The 25399-nt window shown below is 41.9% G+C and overlaps 2 protein-coding genes across 7 annotated transcripts in view; one reads left to right on the plus strand and one right to left on the minus strand.

The window, feature by feature from the left end:
• The window catches only part of CSTF3 (cleavage stimulation factor subunit 3), a 55456-nt gene extending 53813 nt beyond the window's left edge, over nt 1-1643 (plus strand). For both annotated transcript variants that reach the window (XM_083598519.1, XM_083598520.1), the window contains one exon: nt 926-1643. In XM_083598519.1, coding sequence (XP_083454645.1) covers nt 926-1128 — 203 coding nt within the window. In that variant the 3' untranslated portion in view covers nt 1129-1643. The remainder of the gene's footprint in view (nt 1-925) is intronic.
• TCP11L1 (t-complex 11 like 1) lies at nt 5-25256 on the minus strand. Of its 5 annotated transcripts, XM_083599150.1 has the most exons (12): nt 24912-25256; nt 20483-20574; nt 18382-18541; nt 16887-17019; nt 15948-16068; nt 14169-14389; nt 12429-12565; nt 11412-11599; nt 10704-10885; nt 9899-10071; nt 8878-8995; nt 5-3648 (listed from the first exon to the last, which is right to left on the minus strand). In XM_083599150.1, exons 3-12 carry the CDS (start codon nt 18533-18535, stop codon nt 3639-3641), a joined length of 1437 nt encoding a protein of 478 aa, XP_083455276.1. In that variant the 5' UTR covers nt 18536-18541; nt 20483-20574; nt 24912-25256; the 3' UTR covers nt 5-3638. The 5 variants fall into 5 exon arrangements, with proteins under 5 accessions (XP_083455276.1, XP_083455272.1, XP_083455273.1 ...); XM_083599146.1 differs by lacking the exon at nt 5-3648 and having other exon boundaries at nt 5715-8995; XM_083599147.1 differs by lacking the exon at nt 5-3648 and having other exon boundaries at nt 5715-8995; nt 20483-20601; nt 24912-25229.
• Between the last annotated feature and the right edge of the window lie 143 nt (nt 25257-25399).

Here is a 25399-nt window from a genome sequence, read left to right on the forward strand (position 1 = left end):
TCAGTTTTGTTAACTGTGCTGTTTTTTATTTATTTTCAACAATAACCACTTCGCATTTTCAGTAGCAAATGTGTTTCTGCATGGTTGGCACCTGTTGCAGGGTGAATACTACAATTTGAAGTTGAGGCCCACATTTGTCAACACAAAATGGACACACACGTAACTTCTTGTTGCAAGTCAGTTATCCCTATAGACAGTGCTTTTTTCTGGGGGGACGCATACCCCTAAACATATTGTGAATCTAAGTTTGGCCTCATTGAGGGGCAGTATTTCAATATGAGTAGGAAAATGAGAGTACCCCTAAACTTTTTTTAAAAAGAAAAAAAGCACTGCCTTTAGATGTGCCTTTGAGCTTTAGTGTGTAATGTCAAAGAGATGGGCATACTTTGAATAAATCAACAAGCAAGGGCTATAGCAGATAATTATATGCCATATCAAATGTATATACAAATGTGTGTGTTTCAAGTATAGCTCTTCATCAACGCAAAATCTAATGTAAACCCTCAATATTCAATCCCCCAGTGGAATATCATTTCATAACCTAATTGGTTTGCTAGAGGATGTTGCTCTAGTTCTAATATTAAAAGATTACATCGGTACTTGGCCTTTGTAAAGAGCTGTACTTGAAAAACATGACACTTGCATAATTTGAGTATACTTTTTGAAAGCACACCAGTGGCTTGTTCTTCTGTGATCTTATTTGAAACAAGAATTTCAAAATGAAATATTTTCCAAAAGCCATTCTCATCTGTTTCCTGCTAAACATTTTTTAATTGCCCTGTGAGTTATTAAATGGAAGGCTAGTATGGACAATTTAATGCACAAACAAATAATAAAATTAATGAAGCATATAATGGTGGGCACTGTCATAATTCTTCAGCCCACATAATTCTAACAAGAACTATTTCTCTTCCCTGTTCCAAAGCTGTGGATGAAGCTGTGCGAATCATTACTGGGGGACTGCCAGACTTAACAATGGAAGGGAATGGACCTTTGGAAAATAATGCCCTTCTTAATAAATCTGTAAAAAGACCAAATGAAGATTCAGATGACGATGAAGAAAAAGGATCAGTGGTTCCTCCAATTCACGACATTTACAGAGCACGACAGCAAAAGCGAATCCGATGAGACATGTTGCAGTCGCAATGATGAAGACTAAAAGACTTGTAACAATTGTTTTCCTTCTACAAAATCAAATGTTTAAAAGGGATTGAAGTTTCTAACAAGCATCTTGCAACTGAGGTTGTTTTATTACTGTGGTGCCTCTTTTTTACCAGCTGATTCTTCATCAGAAAAGAAAAGGGCAGGTGAATTTTACAACAAGCAAATTTGAGCTCCAGGTTTTGAACACAATTTGTGCAGAATGTCTGAATTGCATTTGGTTGCTCTTCACATGTGTATCCCCATCTTACCACTTGAAATCTTGCAGGGGTCCTGACAGTTTTATTTTAAAAACTGGATAGCATAAAAATTGTGAAATATTTTAAATTCACACCTCTGGAAAACGAAGTTGTTTTCAGTTTGCTCATTTAGTGTCTGTCCTGCCTTATTCTTTGTTTTTATTTATGGCAGAATGAATGGAAACTGTTTTTTGTAGTTTAAAATGGAAGAACATTCCTTTCCAATAAAGGATCTCTCCATAACGTCATGCCTCATATCACTTTATTTCTAGCACATGGGGATAGAGAGGGGTGACAGCTCTTTCCTACCTTTTTGTTTGCAGTTTGTCTTTCCTTCCCCCTCCCATTGTAGGCAGTGGTGGTGGGGAGTTAAGTACACCAAGCTCCAGGATTCCTCCTGTGGAGAAGGCAAAGGAACAAGGGAACCCAAAATTCCCCACACCACTGACAGAACTTGCCCAAGATGTACCAGACAGCCTCTGACAACCTGGGTACAGTTGCTTTGCTGGGGCTCCCTTCTGGATACTGGCGTACCCCTCGCAGCTGGCCTTCTAACAGCTTTTTTAACTTTAATTAGAGTGCAATTTATTATTCAGAAAATTCATATCTGAACATACATGACAGACTAAAAGCAAATGTCCAGGAATGTCATTATTTCATGTTATAAATATTAGTAGTGGCTGATCTGCAGCAAGAGCCCTCTTTACATCTGATTCAGCTAAGAGCTGAGCCTTCATGACAGCACTGTAGTCATGGCAAATTTTATTATATGCTTTCCTTGGGTAGCTTCCATGAATTAAAATGCAGTATATGGGTTTGCCTCCTTCTAAAAGGCTATTTGTTATACTGGTCTTAAATAAAATTCTCAGTGCAGTCTACAATAAAATCTACAGTAAACGAAAAAGAAAATTAGGTAAATCATTATTTCGTTTGCCTGTGGACCAATTTCCTTGTTTTTGAAGGCTTGGCCATTTTTTAAAACATGGCAACAGTGATGTTGCTCCTAAGAAGCAATATTATTGAAACAAAGCACCCACGGTTGTTGTGATTTAGCTATAGTGGACCCCTAAATGTTTTCTCAAACTGAGAATATACTGCCTTTCTAGCAAGGTACCCAAAGCCTTCTACAGTTTTAAAAACTGTCTTGGGGAGAATGGTTGTAATCCAGACAACCATGTCAGCAAGAACCGGTTTAATTCTACCGCGTGGCAATTAACACCCTGAGACAAACTGCTGCATTCAGAATGCTGCAAGCAGTTGATCTTTACAAATTCCAGCTAGACCTGAACTGATCTGAATGAACCATTCTAAGGTACGTTCTGAAGCTTAGTTATCCACCAGCTTCTTATCTTCTCAAAAAAAGTATTAAAATATATTTAAATGGAATTTTATACTGGAATTTCTAAAAGTGTAATTAATGCAGAAATGGGATGAAATTATGGGGATACACATACTGGGAATTATTGCAAGGTCACAGAACACTACCTATCCTTCTACAGGTCCTTAGACATCCAGGGGCCAGTAATAGCCAACACACCGGTGTGCTCTTGAGGTTACAAATACAGTGGTACCTCAGGGTTACAAACTTCATTCGTTCTGGAGGTCCGTCCTTAACCCGAAACCATTCTTAACCTGAGGTGCACTTTTGCTAATAGGGCCTCCCGCTGATGCCACGCCACCAGCACACTTTCCGTTCTCATCCTGGGGCAAAGTTCTTAACCCGAGATACTACTTCCAGGTTAGCAGAGTTTGTAACATGAAGTGTTTGTAACCCGAGGTACCACTGTAACCTCCTCCTTATGTGGCAAGTGGCACTGCTTCTCGAGTAATCTACTAGCTAAAATAACTCAATGGCAATAACACATACACAGTAACAGATGGCATGGGGGAGTCCACATCACTCACCTGCTTCTGGTTGTGTCACTGCTGCATACCAGGACAGAGGGACAAGGCAGAGGTCTCTCTTATCTCACTGTCCCCTCAAATCTCTTTGTACCAGTATGCAGCGGCACTGCAACAGAAGGTGAGCACTGCAGTCCAACCAACCCATCCACTGCTCCGCATACCCAGCAGTTCTTGTAGAATTGCACTTTAAGCTATAGCTCTTTCTTCCAGGACTTGAACACATACATGGATATTAAGGGGAAATTAAAAAGATAAAATACTTGCCTGCAACAAGTAATGAAAGGCGCAAAAACTGCATACAGACCAGAAAGAAGAATGGCGGGCAATCGCTGTTTATCTGTAACTGCAATATGTAAAGTACACACAAAAATTTATCACAGATGAGTTACAGTCTCACGTTAGTGGTGCATAGATGAAGTAAACAGCAGCAACATAAAACACATAAGAAAAACAGTAACAATATCACATTAACAGCTTCAAGGAAATACAAGTCAGACAATATTAGAATACTGAATTTCCACCTTTACCATCCCCACCCCTTTCCAACTTATTGTTGCAAATTATCAAGCAGCACTTTTTTCTTTAAATGGTCAGATGTGTAGGAAGCTAAGCCTAAAGGAACAATTTGACTAATATAACCGAGGAATAATTATTTTACTTTGGCAATTCTAGACCCGAGAGGTACAACCCAGCCAAAGTTAAGCACAGTGAAGTCTATATCAATGGGAGAGATGACTGTTTTTTGTTGGGTTGTGGTCAGTGTTGTTCCATGTGAAGAACACTGATTTGATACTTTGTGGTAGTCCAGGGTATCTTATCTACTCATCTATCTCCTGAGTTGGAGTGAGCTGCGCCAGGTTTAGGCCTCACCAGTGTGACAAACACCTTGGGAAGGAGGAGGAGATCTAGGCATTCCTTAATCTGTCCTGCCTTTACTGCAAGCTGTACATGTCTTTGCTTTCTGCTTCTATGTCCTTCTATTCTGACTTTCTTCAGGCTTGTTTGTTGTTTTCATTTGAGTCAGGCAGCCTGGGGTAAACAATGGATTAAGGGCCTTGGACCAGGAGGTGGGGTGGTAATGGCTTCCCTCCTTGCTTGGGGACCATCTTGACTGTGAGTCCTGGAAGACCTGCTACTCAGGATACTTACAAATTCTTGTCGTGGGGTTCAGGATTTTTTGTTGGGGGGGTCAAGATTTAATTTTTGAGATATTGATTTTGCTGTTTTTGATACAGTGGTACCTCTGGTTAAGAACTTAATTTGATCCAGAGGTCCGTTCTTAACCTGAAACAGTTCTTGAGGTACCACTTTAGCTAATGGGGCCTCCCGCTGCCGCCACCGCCGCACAATTTCTGTTCTCATCCTGAATCAAAGTTCTTAACCCAAGGTACTATTTCTGGGTTAGAGGAGTCTGTAACCTGAAGCGTATGTAACCTGAAGCGTCTGTAACCCGAGGTACCACTGTACTGATTTTTTTTTTTTTGTATCTTTTGATCATGTTGTGTACATTTTATTTATCACTCATGGCTACTTTTGTTATGTTTGCAGTTATGTAATTATTTTCATGTAAACTGCTTTGAGAATGGTTTTAACTATGGATAGGCAGCATACAAATAAACAATGATAATGATAAATCTAGTTGAAGAGCTGTCTGCACCTCTCACAGGTGTGACCAAGTTACCTGACCCAAAGCCAGTGACTAAATATAGTCCAGTTCCTGCTCCATTTACATCTGTGACCAAGGATGAGTGGAACTCTCTGCTGAAGTACAAAAAATGTGCTTGTTTTGGCTAACAAGTTTTATGTTCTACAACTTGACATTACAGAACTGTTGAAAGTACCTTCCTGTTGCTAATCTACTCTGCCACACTTTACACCTGAAAGATGGTCAAGCACAATTTGGAGATGCCACTGAGACATGCCTAGATTTCACCCTGTGCACCTGAGCTCCAAAAAACAACTGGTTCATCTAGGCACACTTCTGGACACAGTAAGAGGGTTTATCCCCTCAGCACTGGACAGAGTAATCTGAATTAAAGCAGCCACCAGAAGTCCCTTAACAGCAAAAAAAGTGGTCATTACGCAGCTGTCCCATGCCTTTGGGTGTGCATATCAGTATCACAAGCACCACCTTGGGCAAAGCTCCATGCCAAGCCATCACAGTGGGTGCTACTGCCTTAGAAGCACTCACCAGTGACTGGTGACAGCAGGAAGACAGCATCACATCATGATTCCACATCATCTCTGCCTGGCCACATGCTGGTGGACAAATAGCCACAACTTACGTAAAGGCACTCCCCTTGGAAGATCCAACTTGAGCCATCATCACATTGGATGACAGCCTGCTGGGCTGGGTCTCTGTCAACATCTTTCAATTCAGGCCCTGTGGTCTCCTGTGAAGGTAGCCTATTTTGGGGTGGGGGGTGTCAACTAGCTCAAACTCACAGCAGCCTACCTGGTGATTCAGCACATCTCCCCTCAGTTTTGCCTTAGTCACATCATTTTGTGCATAGACAATGCTACAGTCAAATCATATTTGAACAGACAAGGAGGCAGAAGAGGGAAAGACCTGCAGTAAGAAGCAGAGATTTGAGGCAGACCGATTCCCTTTTTGTGTCCTTTCAGCTGCCCACTCTGGGGCACAGGGTTTCCACATCCATCCTTGCTAGGTGGACTAAGGCTTGCATTGTCTTTGCATACAAAATTCAAAAGATTCCAATACCAAAAAATGTGGCAGCGTATTCCACAAGGGCTGCAGCCTTTCCACCAATGCTCCTTTAGAGGGTATCTGTAAAGCAGCTACGAGCGTAGCCTCCAAAACCTTTTGTCAAACACTATAAAATTGACAAGTATGTCATTTAAAAGTATGTCAATTTTATAGTAAATTGACAAGCATGTCTCAGCTGAGGTTGAGGCTGTCCTTCAGCAGATCTTCCCAGATTAATTGTCAGGGTCCTGCCCAAATTGGGATTAGCCATTTTATGTCCCAACCAGACAGGCTCACTCCCGCTATGGGTGCAATTTGCACCTGCCTGAAATGCAGGTCTCCATAGTGTGAGTGAGCTAGTTAAGGGCCACACCCATATTCAATGAAAGTAATAAAATTTGAGAGTTGATTGGAAGTATCACCTTGTTGGGATTAGGTTGGTTGCGTAATTAACAAGCCTTGCTTTCAAGGTAAATCTACTCCTGTTGTGGTTCTACTTTTGGGGAGGGACAATTGTATGTTTGTCCTTGTTACTGTTCTATTTCATAACCATTTGAATTTTAGTGCCTGCTTTCCACTTGGTGAGTCCATAGACTGAGGAATGCTGGGAGCTCCGCCCCCTTCCTAAGACATTTGTCTTGCCTTTGCTGCACTGGTAGGTCCTAAAACCCAACCTCACAGACTCACTCAAACTTCATAGATATGTTCCAGGTAGGTGCCAACCACAGTTTTTCACAGAGGAAAACCTTTTAGCCCTATACCTTTTGCCGTATATCCAGACATCACAAGCATCATATTTCAAACACAATAGGCCGAATAGTTAAAGAGAACCTCTTTTTTTAAAAAAAAAACATAAACAGAGAAAGTTTCATCAAATAATGTTGGGTAGGGGCTAGTCTGCTTTACAGCAATTCTATTATTCAGAGAGATTACTTAAGCACTAATGTAGAGGCTTTTATCTTTGTTCCCTTTTAAGATTAAAAGAGCTACTAAACATTCAGGAAGCATACTGTGCATTGTGGCTTTTCAACCAAAAGCAATTTCAAAAGCCAATTCACAGAATTATTTTTGCCTCCTATATTTGTGACTCAACATACACATCCATGTCTCTGATGTTAGAAAACATTTAACAAGAGAGCCTACCTAAGAAACAGTTAATGTCCTCAAGTATCCAATAAGTCACATGTTTATGAACTCCTGAAAACACTTGTTTTAAAACCTAGCAGAAAGTTTTCTATAAACTCCATGGGACATTAAAGGTAGTCCACTTCCTACTATAAATTTAAAATCACTATTTCTAACATTCAAATAAAAGTATTGCATCCAAGTCCAGCAAAGGTGATGCGACGGGCAGAGGGAAACTTCCTGCCTGTGGGCTGTCTGCTGGATCAGGCCTTCCAAAGGCTACTCTATGAGGTAAAAGGGGAGGGGGAGGAATTCACCATGATCAGTGCCAGCAATCTCTCTGCAAGCACACATGCTAAGCTGTAGGCTCATAATGTGCAACTATGTACAAAGAGCACTTGGATTGGGGACACAGTATTATATTACTAAGCTAGGAGCTAGCCCAACTTCTCACCTAAATCACAGGCTTTTATAATATGTAGATAAATTCCAGAATGAACTTAAATGGATACTCCATTATCCAACTTTTTCAGATATCCAAACTTTTCCTCACCTATATTAGCATTTCATGCCTCCAGCAATACAGGAGGAAGAAATTCCCTCATCAGACTTTTTCACTTCGAGAGGAGAAACAATATATAGAGTCTACAGAATGTGAATACTGCAGTAGAGAAGAACCAGAAAATACTCTACAAAAATATAGTTATATACGCTTTTGGTAGAATATCTGCAGGTACAGAGTAAAATACTTTAGAAAAAAACCTGGCTGGCAGAAGGACTTAAGAGTGTTGAAGACTGCATATAAAGTGCTTTAACTACCAATATCCAAGTTTTGAGTATCTGGAAACTGAAGTTACTGCTACAATTTTTGGGATGATCTTCAGAACTATTTAAAACTTAATATAGAAAGAGAAGTTTACTAGCCCCTTTTGCATCAGTGTACATGCTAATAGGATAATTTCAACATCTATCATTTTAGTCTTACCCTCAAGCCCTTATTTCAAAAGTCAATATACCATCAGTTCTTACTTGCTTTGAATTAGTAAGTACCTTTTACATCACCTGATGTATCCACTCGCCACTCAGCCATTGCTACTGTATTAGTGAAAGATTCCCAGCAAAGCTGTTGCCCAAGGATTGTAAGCTTTCTACAACACATACAGTTGATCACCCTGATCCAAATAACAGTGATCCATGTATAGAAGCACACTTGCATACACAGCAGCCAGAAGGACCAGGATGGGATGGGAGCAGCACATCTCTGCACTAGTCCAATGGTGGACTGGCATTGGCTTCGAGCAGTTATTAAACTTGGGTGAAAGCAGGGGGAAGTGAACATTTAAATCTTGGAACTTCTCGCTCTACCTCCAACACACGAGTGCCTAAATAAAACTGTGCTGTGTTGAATTTGACTTAAGTTCCTAAACAGAACTGGTCTGAGTTTGAGGGGGTCTGGTGGGAAATAGGGGATACCAAGACAGACTGTGGGGATCCCCAAGAAACAACTGGGGTCTGAAAGAGGCCTCGGTTTCCCATCCCTCATCATTCTGACAGAAAGCATGAGTGTGACAGCCTTCTCCTACCCTATCTTCTTTAGGGCAGCATACCAATGAGTCTGACATCTTCCCAGTTTTGCTCACAGATAGCTAAGATGAGTCTTCTTCATTCAGTATTTTGCTGAGAACTGCATCATAGTAAGGACTGAAGACCATCTTGTTGTAGTCAACAAGGCGAACGTACTTGATAGCAATTTCCTCCAGCTCTTTCTGAATAGGGCCTAATCCACCAGGAATGGCAGGAAGAGATTTCTGATGGCCAGAAGCAAGGTAGCTCTCCAGAAACGACTGGATTCTTGAATCTTGAGAAGGGAAGTAAATTATTAGTAAGACTTACTGAAAGATCCCAAATTCCTCTTTTGATAATACACATCAAATAGGCCCATAATGGTGCTTAATTTTTATTTTAATACAACTGTCTTATCGCAATCACAGACAGAACAAAATCTGGAGTTCTTTTAGCATCATTTCACCTTCATTTCAAACATTCCCATGTATCTCTGCTTCCCAGTTCCAAGCGGAACACCATCACTCATAGATAGAAAACTCAAACCTGACTTCACTTTTCAGTAATTCTTCAAGAAAATGTTTCATTTTCCAAAAGCAGCCCTTGCTTCCTGGTTTTTTACCTCCACACCTTGACAAAGTAGCTTTTTAATGGTTATGCTAGGCAGTGGTTGCAGGCTCCTGCCACTTCCCTTTACAGGATCCAGCACTTAAGCATAGTTTCCCATTACATGAAAACTTTGAAACTGGTTTTTAGCTTCCAAACAAGACAGAGTCATTCAACCAAGGTTTAATCTTGGTTTAATACCTTGGGCTTGTTTTGAAGCCATTAGTCATAGTTTCAGGATATGCATATAACAAGAAGCTATGGTTCAGTCCTGGCTTGCTTTTGCAGCTCAAGAAAGGGAGGAATGAAGCAGCAAGAAAGGGGCTGTCTACAAGTGCATACTGCTCATGCATATCCTGGCTCTTGAAACCAGGATTTTTGGCTTAGTCTTATGATGTGCACATGCAGCCAATACAATCTCTCATCTCAAAACAAGTGCATTCACTCATTTGAAGCATTACTATCCCCTTCATTTTACAAAAATAAGCTATACCCATGTCCTCAAATATATGTTTGACTTAGACATGCAGAACAATGGATTTTGCACAACTATTGCAGGGAAAAGAGCAGTCATCTCATCTACAAAGCATACCTATCAGTTTGCACACAGTGTTATTAGGCTTGGCCACAGCCTGGATCTGTCCTTTAAGCTCTGTCTCCTTCTCAAGTGTGAAAGGTGTGAATCCATGTTGGGAAAGGCAGCTATTAACTTCAGCACAAATCTTTTCACTTATGACAGCCAATGCTTCACTCAAGTTGAAGGAGCTAGGAAAAGATGATCAAACTTTAACAGCTCATAAGCAACATGGGATTTAATTGACAGGTTAGCTAATGTATGCCAATCAAACAAAACATGAACTATACGAGTAAAAACCTTACAGACTGAGAGAACATTACTGGAAGAATCATCACACACCAACTACTTCCTTTTTAAAGAGGGGATTTGAGTTCTCAAAGAAACAAGTGGGTGTGTCTATATTGGGGGGGGGGTGTCAGCAATTTCCTAGACACAACTGGGAGCTACATTAAGAAACATTCAGACTCATAACTCTTCAGAATGCATATGTTTAAATGTTCTCCACACAAGAAACTACCTATAACCCTTTCCCATTCCGTTTTATTTCTTACATGTGAGACTATAAGGAGATTCCCACAGCCCTGTAATCTGAAGTGATACAATCAAAGGTTACTCCAAATGTGAAGATTAGAATTATCTGAAAGGCTATTTATTCTTCATAATGGAAATTCCTCATAATTTCTAAAGCCTTTTACTACTTGGAGAAGTAGGGGGAAATGTGCAAGTCTTCTTTAAAAACAGGCCCGAGATCTAGTTGAAACTGAAGTCTATATCATCCTGCATCACCCTATAAAGGGCCCCAAAGTCACACGGTACTCACGGGAGGTGTAGACCTGTCAGCAGTACCCGGATAACCATTTTGAGATTGGCCGTAAATGCTGGCAAGCCTGAAAGCGCTGTGCCTGCAGCATTGAATGTTACCAGAAGAATCGCTCCAGTTAAAATAAGCTGGTCCAGTTCCAGCTGCATTTCCTGGAAGCGGCTCTGGTCCATTAGCACAGTCTGTAAAAAAAAAAAAAAAAATTAACACAACAGAGGATAATAAATGCAGGGAGCAAGGCGAGATGATGTAATAGTTATATAGTGTAAGCTCTCAACGTCCATTTCCTAGTTCAGGAGACTGTCTGGTGAAGATAACGGCAGCACCCTCACCTCAATCCTCTGGTCTAGCCAGGTGCAGTACTAAGGATCCTTGCAAGAACAGCCGATCCACCCAAGCCTCAGCAAAACATGTCAGGTCAGCCCTTTCATCCACGATAAGATTGCAGATGAGCATAGACCTGTTACAGACTGACTAACAGCTCCACTTGACAAGAGGACTCAGTGTATAAGCTACCAGGAACTTCTAGATTAGGTTCAAAGACGATAATCAACAACAACAAGCACATCCCACACTGCCACACAATCCCATACTCATCCCCGTATTTAGCATTCAAAGGGGCTTGCCCAACCGAGTTCAAGTGTATGTCTGAATGCACCCTACCAATCCAAACATTGTTATAGTAATTGCAGAGAAGCAAATAGTTACCTCTGGAAAAGGCTTTTGCAGATGATCCCATTTGAGGAGCTTAAGGTATGCATGATTCTGTACAGCAACAGGACAGAGCACAGGAGCAGTACTGGTAGACGTGGCGCCCTGATCAATAGCAGGCACCATTCTGGACCTAAGGTCATCCGCAGCTTCTTGCAGCCACTCAGTGACGAAATCTAAGGAATCTGTTTTGAGGGAGAAACTGACTTACCAGACCATTTTCTCATCAACCCATTTTCCTGCCTATCCATTTGAAATATTTTTATACGCCCTTGGTCAAAACTGATTGCACAGAATGGTTTGCGCAATATATGAACAAAATAAAAACAATCAAAACAGTTTAAAACAAAAGACATGAAAACAGCTGACAAATAAGATGAGCAGGTGCAAGATGTGAAACAATACTTAAAATGCCTATGGGAATAGAAAGGTCTCTCATCATCACATCTAAAATATTTCATACTTGGAGCACCACAGCTGAGAAAGCCATCTCCCTACTTCGGATCAGCATCACCTCCAACATGAAAGACATTTAGGGAAGGGTGTCAGTCCTTAGGGAAGATGGCCTTAAGAGTTAAGGCATGTTGAATAATTCTATTCAAGGACCTATTGTTTCTGGATTTTCAGCTGACTGAATTTTTTTAGTTGCTTAATAATTTGGCTTTAAAAACTGAAATAGATATCCAGACATTTGCACTCTGAATGCTTATTTTTATTAGCACCACTCATTTCCCCCTAATAGTTATGCTAAAAGTGCAATCTTTAAACTGCATTGCATGCTCCCATTCATGGCACTGAGAAATACCCAAAGTTTATGCAGAAGGACCTCCCATATACAGCTCATCAGACATAAGCTCCACTGAGTTCAGTAAGCTTTCTGCCGTTCATGGGGAGTTATTTTGGCATAATTATCAAATTAAGGACTGAACAGTTATGATGAATCAGCTTAATAAATTTGTCTTTTAATAAACAAAAAGCAGATCATTTAGCAATGCAAAATAACAAAAACCATACTTGGTTGTTTCTCATAAAGTTCCTGAAACTTCTTCCTTTCATATTCAACTGACTGCTGCATTAAATGTGGCCTTATGCTGGTGACAGCAAAATTAGCCATGTCCATTTTCATCAAGTCCAACACAGAAAAAATCTCTCTGCAAAATCAAGAAGACATTTCAAGCAGGTGTGTGTAGTTATTTAAGGACATTTATAAATCGCTTATTTTTTAAAAAAAAAATCAAAGCAATGCACAGTATTTTAAAAAACGGTATCAATAAGAAATACAGCATGTCTAAATGTCTGCAATAAATCAAATCACATGCCCCCAAAATTTGCAATATTTATCAAATGTAAAAGAAGGAGATAAAGCAAATGAAAAAGTGAAGAGCTAAGGCAAATCATATTTAAGTAATCTAACTAAAGAACTATGTGGGGAGAACTAGGAACAATCCCCTTTTAAAGAACAGGAAGACATACAGTGCTTTCTAGAGAACAATTCTGTTGGCATATGTATTATATGCTAAAAATTACCTTTAGCAGTTTTTCAGATCACTACAGCCCAATTCTTGCTTAGATGATAAGCCTGAGACAGGTTCAGACTGCAGTTGGGGCTTACATGAATTAATGCTCATCTTTACAAAAACCAAGAGCCCCCTCCCATACAGAAATTACAATGTCAGGCAGAAGGCCAGACTAGAATACCGTATTTTTCGTCCCATAGGACGCACCTACTTTGGGGGGGGGGGAAATAAAGGAAATTTCCCCCCTTTATTTCCCCCCCAAAACCAGGTCGGGGAACAGTAGGATGGCAGCACTGCGCCTCCCCGCTGTCCCCCGAGCTTGTGGGGCTGGCCGATGTCTGCCCGGCGCGAGCGGCGCTCTGCTTCAGGGCGCCCCGCGCGTCGGGCTGCTATCCGCAGCATGGGGAGCCCTGCGGGAACTCCCGCAGGGCTCCCCACGCTGCGGATGTCTGCCCGGCACGAGGGACGCTCTGCTTCAGGGTTCCCCACGCGCCGGGCGGCAGGCTGCGGACACCTGCGCGAAGCACGTTGCGTCCTCCGGAGGGCGCCCCGTGCTCCGCGCTGCAGGCTGCCGCCTGCAAGCCTTGCGCGCCCAGGGGAACTTCCCCCGGGCGTGCAAGGCTTGCGGATAGTTTCCTGGAGCCTGGAGAGCGAGAGGTGTCGGTGCGCACCGACGCCTCTCGCTCTCCAGGCTTCAGCGAAAGCCTGCATTCGCCCCATAGGACGCACACACATTTCCCCTTCATCTTTGGAGGGGAAAAAGTGCGTCCTATAGGGCGAAAAATACGGTACATTCCCATGCATCTGGTATCCAATGTGAAAAAAAATCTTTCTCCTCCTTTCCCTTCCCCTTCATCATTTAGGAACATACAAGCAAAATATGAATGCCCACCTCAGTCTGAAATGTCAGCTAAAGCCGTAGGGAGGGATAGACATAAATGCCACATTTTGTGTGTATTTAGGAGTATACATGATTTTATCTACTTTCTAAACTAGCTGGGGAGGGAAATCCTAGTTACAATGAATGCCTCTATAAAATTAGTCTTGATAAAAAAATAATTTCCATATTATTCACTATTCTTGCACTTGCATTTCCACCAATAAGTTCTCCATTAAACAAACATGAACACACACATATTATTTCATTGCTACATGCATGATTTTTGTATTCTGCCAATGGTTATCAAAAACATTCAAAGTATTTTTCCATAGGCAGACACTGATTTAATGTGAGTACCTGAACAGGGGAACAATTTCATGAATGTCTTTCAGCTTCTTAATTTCCTCATCTCTAGCTGGAGCACAGAGCGTTCCCATCATTCCAATAATGAACTCTGCCAACTTTGAAATGTCAAGGGCACCATTCTCTGCCTCCTGTTTTATCAGCTCCAGGTCTAGAGCTTCAGTAATCTGATTTCTTAATCTAGTATGGCCAGGCAGCAAAAAAGACAAAAGCGTCTGAAAGAAAGCAATGTTCCTTTGTTAGCTCATAGCAGTATTATGTTGCTGTATCAATCAACACTATTTCAAAGTGAATAACAGTTGCAGCAATATTGTGTTACTAGGAAAAGTAAAATAAGGTCAAATCATTAACAGTTTTAATAGAAGTTTTCATTCACTATGTACAGAAGAACTGTTTTGGGGTTGTATCCAATGAAGTAATCCCATGTGTACAAGGATTTCTGCTTGCTCAAGAACATCCCCTTCCAACCCTCTGGAGCATATTTGGGGGATGGAATGTGGGGAGAGAGAGAGGGGTAGTTCCATTCTGCAAGTGGGAGCCCTTGCACAAACGGGATGACTTTGCTGGATGCAACCCTTGGTTTCTGGAACAGGGGATTAACAATGGTGCTTATGTGTGTATGCATGCATAAACTCCAGTGTATCGAAGGGTGACAAATTCTGCTCCATTTTATATCCTTAAACTCACATCTGATGCTTCCATTCTGCAAAGTGGTGTCAAAGAGGGACATCAGCAGGGAAACAGGGGGTGTGAGAAAGGGTACTTAACCTGTTCTTCAACTGCCACTTTGCTGAAATTTTAGAATGATTATTTCCACCACAAACATGGATCTGAAACAGAGATGGGGTTGCAAGAGAGGGTAGGATTAAGCTCCACTTCTCTTGCTGCCGCTTCTTCCCTGCAAATCTCCCTCTACTGACCTCACTTTGCAGAGGAGAAGCAGTGTGCAGGTTCTGAAGATACGTGGAGACACAATGAATAGTTCCAGCACAGATGTTAAAGGGGCCAGGGAAGAGGAATGAAATGCCTCAATCAAGTGGCAGACTGTGACCGACATAATTTTTCACTAGCGACAGGTTGTAAATTGGATTACGAGACAACAGAAACTGTTTGCCTTACTGATTCCAGAGCACGGTGGGGCAGGGCTTAAGGCTATGAGTCATTATGGAAGCACTGCAAAGCTATCCAAAGGATTCAGGTGTTGCCTGCCACCAGTCCATGCCCTTATGAAACAGGGTCAATGCTGAAGACAGGACACTAGATTAAAGATGCCATTGGTCTAAGAAAATAGGAACTGCCTTGATAGATCAGGCCAATTAATTTATCTAGTCTTGTACATTGGCTCCAGCAGTACCCAATCAAACGCCTTTGTGAGGCTCGAACAGGACATGAGGATCTATATTTGTCTAAATCAAAGATGCTTCTGAACATGCCTCATCATATTTTTACAACTCTTTGCAGATATTAGCAAACATCGTAGATGAAGTCCATCTGGAAGATAATATAATTACTTGGACTTTCAAAAAGCTTTTGACAAAGTACCTGCCAAAGGAACTTAGCAGTCACAGGAAAGCAGGGCAGAACCTTTTTATGGGCTGGTTACTAGTTAGAAAACAGGAAGCAAAGAGAAAGAAGAAATGTACTGGGAGCAGGAAAGAGTATAGGTCTCTGAAGACCTGTACTGGGATTGATACAGTTGCAACTACCCTTAAACAATGTAGAATCATGTATGGACAAGTAGTATGCTTATGGAAATACATTAGCCCCTCTTACCTCTTTGATCTCTCCCACAAGTTTAATTGCATGATCATATGATGGTGGATCTTCCTTTAGCTGTGTTTCCAGGCAATCCCAAAAAGCTTTGTGGACAATATCCCTTACTCTTCTTTCAAGGCTGACAAGCAACACAACAGGAGAAGAAAACTGAAATGGTAATTCTAACACAAAGCCAAGTACAATGAGCTTGTGACGCTTGGAAAGGGGGGCACGGACCATCACTAGCAGTTAGATGGTTACTTGAAATGTCCAACATTACAGTTGAAGAAAATACATTGGTAGAGAACAAGATAATTAACTGCGTCCAAGAGGAAGTTCTAGCTCAAAAGGAACACGTAAGGGAGACTCTGTCGCCAAAATGGGATGAAAAGGATAGGGGGCGTAGCTGCCAGAAGGGCTTGAAGGTTTTGAGAACTCCCTCCATCAATAATATGCAAAACAGCTTCCTAAATGAGTTGTGTGGTGAATGTGGAAATTTGAATCACAGCTGATTGTGTGTGTATTCTGATGTAAGCATTCTATCTCCTCCTAGGGCAGGAATGCTCTTAACAGACTTTATGTAGAAACATGAACATAACGTTCCCTGACTACATATAGGATATAACACGAGCTAGATGTACAAAGCTAACCTTCATGGCTAGATGAGCCTGTTGCTGAGGGGCTCTGGGAAGAGGATGTGGTTCACAGGATGAGGATCCTATGCATTTGGTTCATGGCAAACAGAATATGGTGTATCCACTGTTAACAAGCTTATGTTCTCTCAACAAATGCCTGACCAGCCACAATATTTTCTGTATTTCTCACTTCCATGTAAAAACAGTGAGATGTTTTTAACTGATTTTTCCCCACCCCTAGATCCACTAGTTGCGATGCTGCCTTTTCGTACAGCAAAAATTATATTATAACTTTTTATGCCTGCGACAATAGACATCATACCTGTTTTCTGGCAATTCGGCTGGCTTAATCTGGAAGCCTCCATTGACGACAATTTCATGGGCCAACACCATGTTGGTAACTCCTTTTGCAGTTTCCATCAGCTCCTCCACTGACACAAACTGAGGAGGGCTGGCTGTAAGGCAGTGAAATATACTTCAGCAAAATGTCCCATTAATTTAAAAAATGGTAAATTAACAAAGATGACTGTTCCCATCTCACTGAGCATGGCCTGTATTATTTAAAGTTTACAGTTCCTAAGAATTGATAAGGATGGACAATCAAAGATACCACTGGAAATAGTAGAAGTAAATGTCCACTATGTTTCAAGAATGTCCTCAAAAAAGATAAGCTATCTAATGGTGCATCTCAACCTTTCCCAATGTGGTGACTTCCAGATATGGTTGGCCTGCAATTCCCATCATCCCTGACTGGCTGGGGCTGATGGGAGTTGGTCCAACAAGATCTGGAGGGCACCAGGGTAGGGAAGGCTGCCATGTTCAGTCTGTGACCATTCTGTGGAGTTTGTATGCTACCATCATGTTTGAAGCAGAAGTGGGCTGTTTACAGGTCATTCTGTGCAATTCCATGCCTATAAAATTCAAAGATGAAGAGGAGGAATATGCTTCTCCTCACAAAGCCTTCTGAGAAAGGAAGGTATGGTCACAAAAAGGAAAAAGTGAAAGCATTCAGATGGGCAGAATTTGTGCTACAATAACATCAAAGAGGAAAATTGGAAAGGAGGGCTGTTAAAAGGAAACAAAAGATATAGCCCTTCATCAATAAGTGAGGTATGTTGAATTCACAACATTCGAAGCAACCAAAAGCTGTCATTTAAGGAAGAAACAGAAAGGAGAAGCTGCAAGATTTCCAGCTTCAGGAAATCAAAACTGAGATTGGACTACAAATAAACATAGGGCAGTATTCTATTAATGTGCCCCATTAATGCTGGGATTCTCACTTGTGCAATGAGATTCCTGCATTGCAGTGGGTTGGAATAGATGATTCTCAGGGTCCCTTCCAACACTACAATTCTATGATTCCATGACTTTCACACCCTCTCCTTGCATGTGCCCTCCCCAAAACTGCTCAAGAGATTTGGGGAAACCATTAGAACAGATTTAGGGGGCATGTGGGAGTAGGATGGGATAAAACATTCAATTGCTCAAGCAGAAGTCCTTGCATTCACAGAACATTCACGTAGCACTACTTTGGATACAACTCACAGTTCTAACATTGGGTGTCAATCCAATGTCTTATTTCCTCCCCATGCACTGGAGTATGTGGTGCAATATCACAAAGTGAGGTAGAAAGCCTGGTTCAGCGTTACTACTTGCTTAAGAAATACGTTTTATTGAATAAAAAAACATACTGTTCAAAAAATGCTCCATTTATAGTGAGAAAATTACCTTGATGTACAGAACACAGAGAGAGAACTCCTGGAGGGTATTTTGGTTCTGAAGAGGGAAATCAGGTTTGAAGTAGTAATTTTGCTTACCTTGAGGTGTATTGCCTCTGCTGGGACTTGGCGTATTCTGTCGGATCTTCTTTCTGGAAGACTGTTCGGAGTTATCCAAGTTGTCCTGCTGATTATCTTCTGATTTACCTGATGTTCCTTCACTTGTATCTGGCCTGCCTTGGTCCTGGGACATTCTCAGCTTTTTGGATTAAGAAGAAAGAAATTAAACCAATACACACACTCCCACTGAGGCCAAATTCTCTGCTAAATCCTGCATCTAATTCAGTTAGTCCAACTAGGATTCTACCTAAGAATTTTGAGGGGAAATTCTCTGAAATTGGGGGGGGGGAGAGAAATATGTACTGTACAGAAGTTAGACCTATTTATTTAAAAACACTTGAATAAAATAACACTGTTTCAATATTGACAATGTTGCCTGGAGATGTTTGGGTAACAATCAACTAACAAGGATTATAGATAATCATCATCATCATCATCATCATCATCATAGCAGCAACTGTAATTTCAAATACAGAAAGATAGTAGCTCTGACATCATGCCATATTAAGAGCTGTGATATAGGCTAGAAAATAATCCCTTTCCCAAAGTACATGGTATTACCACCTTAATTAGTAACATAATTAATAGATATAATACCAGGCAAATAAGGCAGTTTTAAAGTTATAATTAACTTTTCTCAGGTGGCTATATTTGACGAAGCATAAATGTATATGCATATAAAATACATGCATGCGTGACAAAATTATATGGGTCTGGTTAAAGTATGTTAACTGTTTTCAACACCTTCCTGGGTTTTTTCACCTTTTTAATTTTGTGAAATGTAACCATGTAAGGAAATGTATGCTACTGAACAATCACAACAAAAATACTATTCAAGTAATGTTTTTTAATTAATTTGCATGTAACATTTAAACCATATTTGAACTACATTAAGTGTACTTAATTTTTTCACCTTATCCCCAATAAAATATTTGACTTCAAATAGTTATGAGTATATTGGGGGGGGGGTGGACTTTGATCTGTTCATACAGTTTTGCTTACTAAATATAAGTCATACATGCTAAGGGAGTTCCCCATCAATTTAGGGCACCAGAAAACTTTCCCAGAAATGTTTCTAGAATATTTCTGGTTTTAACTTTTCATTTCAGAAAATGTTCTGTTTTCAGACTTTAGCAGTGGTTTTGTAAAAAACAAACAAAAAACAAACAAAAAACAAACTGGCCCCTATGATTACTGCTAGAACATTAATTCACCTAAAAGGCAATAAGTGATGAAACAAGAGACCTTTGCCATCCAATGATGTGAAGATGTGCAATTGCCACCACAGATCACACACATCTACCAAACTAACATCATCTCAAACAGAACACAGACTATGGGAAGCAGTTCACACTTTCAGCATCAAGTCACTGAGCAATGAGACAAGTGATGCTGATGGATATGAAGATCTGTCTTTCATCTCCCCAGGAAATGCTGATATGAATCAGATACTGCCTCTCATCGCTTAAGACTACAAAACAAAATCCATCCCTGTAAAGACCATCTGGGATATGCAAAGCTGGCTGATTGCCTGGTTAGCTAGTCTAGAAGGGAAGCCTCTAAAGCAGCAAAATGGACAAAGGAAAGGAAGAACGAAGAAGAAATGCCTTACTATAATTTTTTTTAAAGAAGAATTGCTCAGAGGTAGCAAATGGGATTTGAGCAGTCTGGGTGGGGCGGGAAATCTGACCTCGAGTCTATAATCCTATATAGGCATTCAGGATCATATTATAATTGTGTGAGGCTGGAAAACACATGCCTGCCCCTTAGATGCCATTACCCCAGCCTCTCCACAATGCCATTCGTGTTAGTGGAGTCACATCAGCATTCCAAATGCATGTAGGCTGCCCCATGAGATGGATCTCCAAGCGCTCAAGGTTCCAGTTCAAGGGGCCACCTGGAAGGGTGTCACCACCCCCCGGGAGCACCCTGCAAAACAGTGCAGGCAGGGTGACTGATCATAGTCCCACTCCCCAGCCTCATGTGATCATAGGCACATGATCCTGGGGGCATGCACTAGATGATGGTAGCCTCTTTGCCATATAAATGAATTGTCACATAAATGAATTGTCACACTTACTTCTCACTTAATGTCCTTGGACCAAGCCTTCAGGGTGTAAGAAAGGGGCAGAGAGCCAGCGAAGCAGTGGGGCGAGACTACAGCTTCAAGTTCTGCAAAGCCAAACAGAAACAAGAGGTCTGTAAGAAAGCCATCACAACAGAGTTAGGTTCCACAGCAGCAAATACAAAAAAACGCCAGTAACAAAGGGCAGATTTGCAAATAAGCACAGGAATCTGGCGTCCCAAACCTCCCAAATCTCTTACATGGAAGGAGGCCCTACTTGTTTAGATACAATTTATACATAAATAGGCTTGTGACTGATCACAGGAATTTAAAGGCAGACTGTCACAGCAGTATCCTTCCCATATGACATTTTCCTGTAGTCACACTGCTATTTTCATTATACTGTACTGTGTGCACACAAAAAATCCTATTTTGTATTCACAATGCCTCTTTCGAACTCACTAGCATCATTTGAAAAGCATTTAGAATCCACTGGGCATTCTGTCAAGTTTTCTTCAACACAACTGACACTGAGTTATTTAACATTCAGAAATATATCTCATAATAACACATAATATTATATCAAACATTAAAATGCTTCCCTATATAGGGCTGCCTTCAGATGTCTTCTAAAAGTTGAGTGGTTACTTATCTCTTTGACATTCTGATGCAAAGGAAAGTTAGAATTTTCTCAGGATTCATCTTCTTGAGTTTTGACACAAACACAAAAGTTTCCCAAACCCAGAAGACCCAAAGTATGTATGACTGATATAATCCAGGTTCGACACCTGTTTGTATATTTAATGTATTATTCACATTCTAGACAAAACTTCTAAAATAAATAGAAACATTAGAGCAGACAGAGTTTATCCATATTTTCGATGAAGGCAGAATTGTGTTTGGACTTCTACCAGTGCTGTCTTCAGTTTTTCGAAGTAAGTGTTGGTTAATAGCTTATGGATTAAGCAAAGAGCTTCAACAAATAGAACAAAACAAGACACTTTGCTAGATTATAGTGTACCATGTTGCTATTTTGTTTCTCACCCCAGCTTTGGAAACAGATGACTGTATAGGAAATGAGGGATTTAAGTAACCGGTTTTCCACTCTAATAATTAAAACTAAACATCCCTAACTATACCCATGATTTACACATATTTACGGTTTGCACTAAGCTCCCTGGTGTCATATGTAGTTTGAATGGCTCGGCTGTCCATAAATTGCCAAATTAAAAAGGAAGCAATCTACAATGCACTGGATTCTTCTGAGCACATTCAACAGCAGAACTATGCCTGTGTGACCAACTCCAGCCAAGTAGTTCTACAGCCTCTGACATCATGGAGTCTTTTAGCATGCTCGTGTAAGTGAAAAAGAATCCAAAATAGCAACATCCCCATCAAGAAGGCTGATTTCTCAGACACTGAGACAAACTAGATATGAAAATGGCAGATCCAACATGGATCCTGCCAGCTCCATATGAAGTGGTGGAGTGGCAACTGAATGGAAACAGGGATATTTGGGTTGGGAAAACTAACTCCCCCTCCCAGTAAAACTGCTGTACATCTGCTGCTTTTCTCCAGCATGATTTATTTTGGTTCAGAGTCTCACTGAGAGGAAAACAATAATGGCAGTTCATTGGACAAAAAAGGATGGGGAGAGTCACATTTACCATCCCTCTGACCACTTTTACATATGGGTTCTATGACAGTAAAGATTTGGGTAACCGAGACGGTAAAACCTGTTTGGGTTCTACCACCTCAGACTACAGACTATATGACTGAATCCTTTTCCTTACACACACACAAAATATTCCCTTCACTAAATGTCAGGAAGATGAGTTCTAGCTGAGGTTTATTCCTAACTTGCTTGCCTTTATCATGTGAAATATGCTACTTCTACTGACACGTCCATCATTTTCCTTTCCCATTCAGTTCTTATCTCAACACTTACTTCCTTTTAATCCTGTTATCATTTCCCCATATGATTCTCCCCCCTTGTAATCATCACTTTCCCAGATTCTTTACTTTCTTCAGAAATTCTTTGGTACTCCCTTTCCCCATCATTCTTAGACCCACCTCATTTTTTTCACTCAATCTTTTCTTTTCTATTTTAGCATTTCCAACTTCACTTTGGTTTTGTGTGTTTTCCTCCTTTTAATGCAGTAGCCTTTGTGCTGTAATGTCCCTTAAAGGTTTATGAACTGCTTGCCAGCACAGGTGAGAAGTATTTAATCAGCCAAGTGGTTGAGTCTGCCTCTAGAAGTATGTGTTTCCACCTGCTTGTGTTTAGACTAATGAATAAACCTGATGGATGTGTGGCAGGCTTGCACATCCTTGAGTTTATTTCACAGAACTTTTGAGAAGCAACCACCATAGCCTTCCCTAGAAGCCACAGGGGTTAATTTGAGACAGGACTTCACAGCTTCAGAACCTTGGGCAGTGTGATGCTCATACTAAAAATATGCTAATCATTATAATGACTTATTCCATAACCTATGAGCCTATGCAACCAGCAGACATGCATTGAGAAATGACATCCATGTCAAAAGGTTATAATTTCCAGCTAGGTTTGCACCCTGCCACCTCCCAATTAAGAGGTGTCTGAACAGAAGGCAGCCAAGGAAAATGAGAGAAACAGAGCAATACAGATCAACGAGACAGAATTCCTCTTTGATGTCTTCCAAACTTTGCAGCCAAGTTTTAACAGCACTGTTTACAGCAGGGGTGGAGAACACTGTTTCCCAAGAAAATGCCCCACCACCACCACACAGAAAAAAATGGCACAGTGCTGATTTAAATCAATGAAGTTCAAACCAGGTGGCTTTACAGGCATAAAAAGAAAAACTGAGGCTTCCTCCCCACTCACTTTTTCTACCGTCCTGCACACATCACTATATGAATGCAGACAAGTGCTTGGAAATAAAGCAGCAAAATTTTAAAGTTTTGTATAGTCCCCATTATCAAAACGTTTCCTTAGCACACATCAAAACAAGTTATTATAGTGTTAGAGCATGACTTGTCCTAAAGCATATACATAAAATGCATATATATTATCTTGTTTGGATTTTATTTACACCACAGCATGACTATGCAGTTTCCTAAAAGTCTGCATGAAACTCTAAAAAGATGACTACCCAGACAAGCATGTAATGTTGAGGTTAAGAACTAGAAAAACAGGGATGTGAGTGAAGTGCCAGCTATTTCAGTTAAACTATATATTTCCCAATGTGACACATAAAAAATTATCAGTGGGCACAGACAAAGCTTTGAATAACTCAGAGAATAAAAATAAGGGATATCAGAGAACTGGTGTATTTCTTTCTGGGGAGCTGCAGAGTTATGAAATAAAATATATCCATTATATTCCAAAACAAGGAAAATCTTCAGATATAGGATTAGAACAATAATATCCATTTAGCAAATGAAAGACTGTTGCTGCAATCCTGTATGGGGGGACACCTCGGTCCCAGGGGGCAAATGTCATCCTCCAAGCATCTCTATCTGGCCCTTGGGACGCTCACCACACCACATCCCCTCCCCAGGGGACCCCCATCACTGGCCCTGTTCCATACCCTTCTTTCCTGGCCAGAACACATCCTTGAATTCTCCACCCTGCCTGGCTGGGAGAATAGAGAGACAGAGGTTTATGAATGTGTGTAGCTGACTATACAAAGGTAAAACTGAACAGTTGTTGCTCTTGCCACTTTGTCCTCTGGCCCTGCCCACCACTTACATGCGGCCCCTGGTAGGCAGTGGCAGAGGAAGGGGGTGCGGGGGCTGCAGTCGCCCTGGGTGTCATGGGGGGGTTGACAAAATGAGTTTGAGGGAAAGGCAGAGGAGAGGCTCGCCCCGCCCCCCCCCCGCCCCCGAGCTGCTAGCTATGCCGCTGCTGGGAGGCTGCCCAGAAGGGAAGGCAGGCCTTGATAATGCAGGCATGCCTACCTAGCAGTAAAGTCCCACTGTGCTAGTGGAGCTCATTTCCGGACAGGCGCGCATCGGGAACTGACTGGAAATCGGCTGATTTTGACAGCCCTTCAAAACAAACTCATGCTTTACGGATGTTAACCCTTGACGAATGCTTCAGGCAGGGCAGACACGGTGGAATTTCCCCGCTCTCTCCATGCATCCTGATAAGCAATGCGATCCCTTCCGATTTAATCTGGATTAATGGCCCACACAGGACGACAAGGGTTGTGCTCTCTCCCGCATCCCCGTCGCGACCCCGGCCCGGGACCCCGATGCAGCCGAATAACAAGCAGCGCCGGTTCTGCTGCAGCGCCCGCAGGTGCAGGGACAGGGGCAGAGTTTGCGGCTCTCTGGGGCACCAAAATCCGACCCCACCACCCCCCAGCCCTGGTGCAGACAGGGATGGCAAGGGGTGGCGAGGGGGCAACCGGGCTGCAGGGGGAAGAAGACGTCCCGCCCACCATCCCGCAGCCCCGCTTACCGGAGAGGGAGGCTTCGAGCGTAGGAAGACAGCAACTTTTTTGCACCCGGTCTCCGGAAAGCGAGTCCGGGCGGCGGGGGGGGGGGGCGGGAAAGGGCGCGGCCCTTCAACGCCAGCGCCACTAGCGGGAACTCCTCGCAATCCCCGTCGTCGTCGTCGTCCTCTTCCTCCTCCTCCTCACAGGCAGCCCAGAGCCTGCAGAGGGCAGGGGGAAGCTGGCGGCTCCTCACAGGGCGCCGCCATGTCTGCGCTCTCCCTCGCTCAAGCGGCAGCGCCTCAAAGCAAAGCGCGAGGAGTCCTAATGGGCAGCTGCGGGAGGAGGGAGGGAGGAGCGCGCGCGTGCCGGCGATAACAATACGCAAGATAGCTGTCAATCAAGAGACGAGGTTGTTGGCGGAAGGCGTGAGGGGCGAAAGGCTCTTCCCTCCCCCGCCCCCGGGCCTTTTTTTCTGTTGCAGAACTACCGCTGCTGCATCCAGGCTTTTCCC

Source organism: Podarcis filfolensis (genome assembly GCF_964270895.1).
Source record: "Podarcis filfolensis genome assembly, chromosome: 1".
In the NCBI taxonomy this organism is placed as follows: Eukaryota; Metazoa; Chordata; class Lepidosauria; order Squamata; family Lacertidae; genus Podarcis; species Podarcis filfolensis.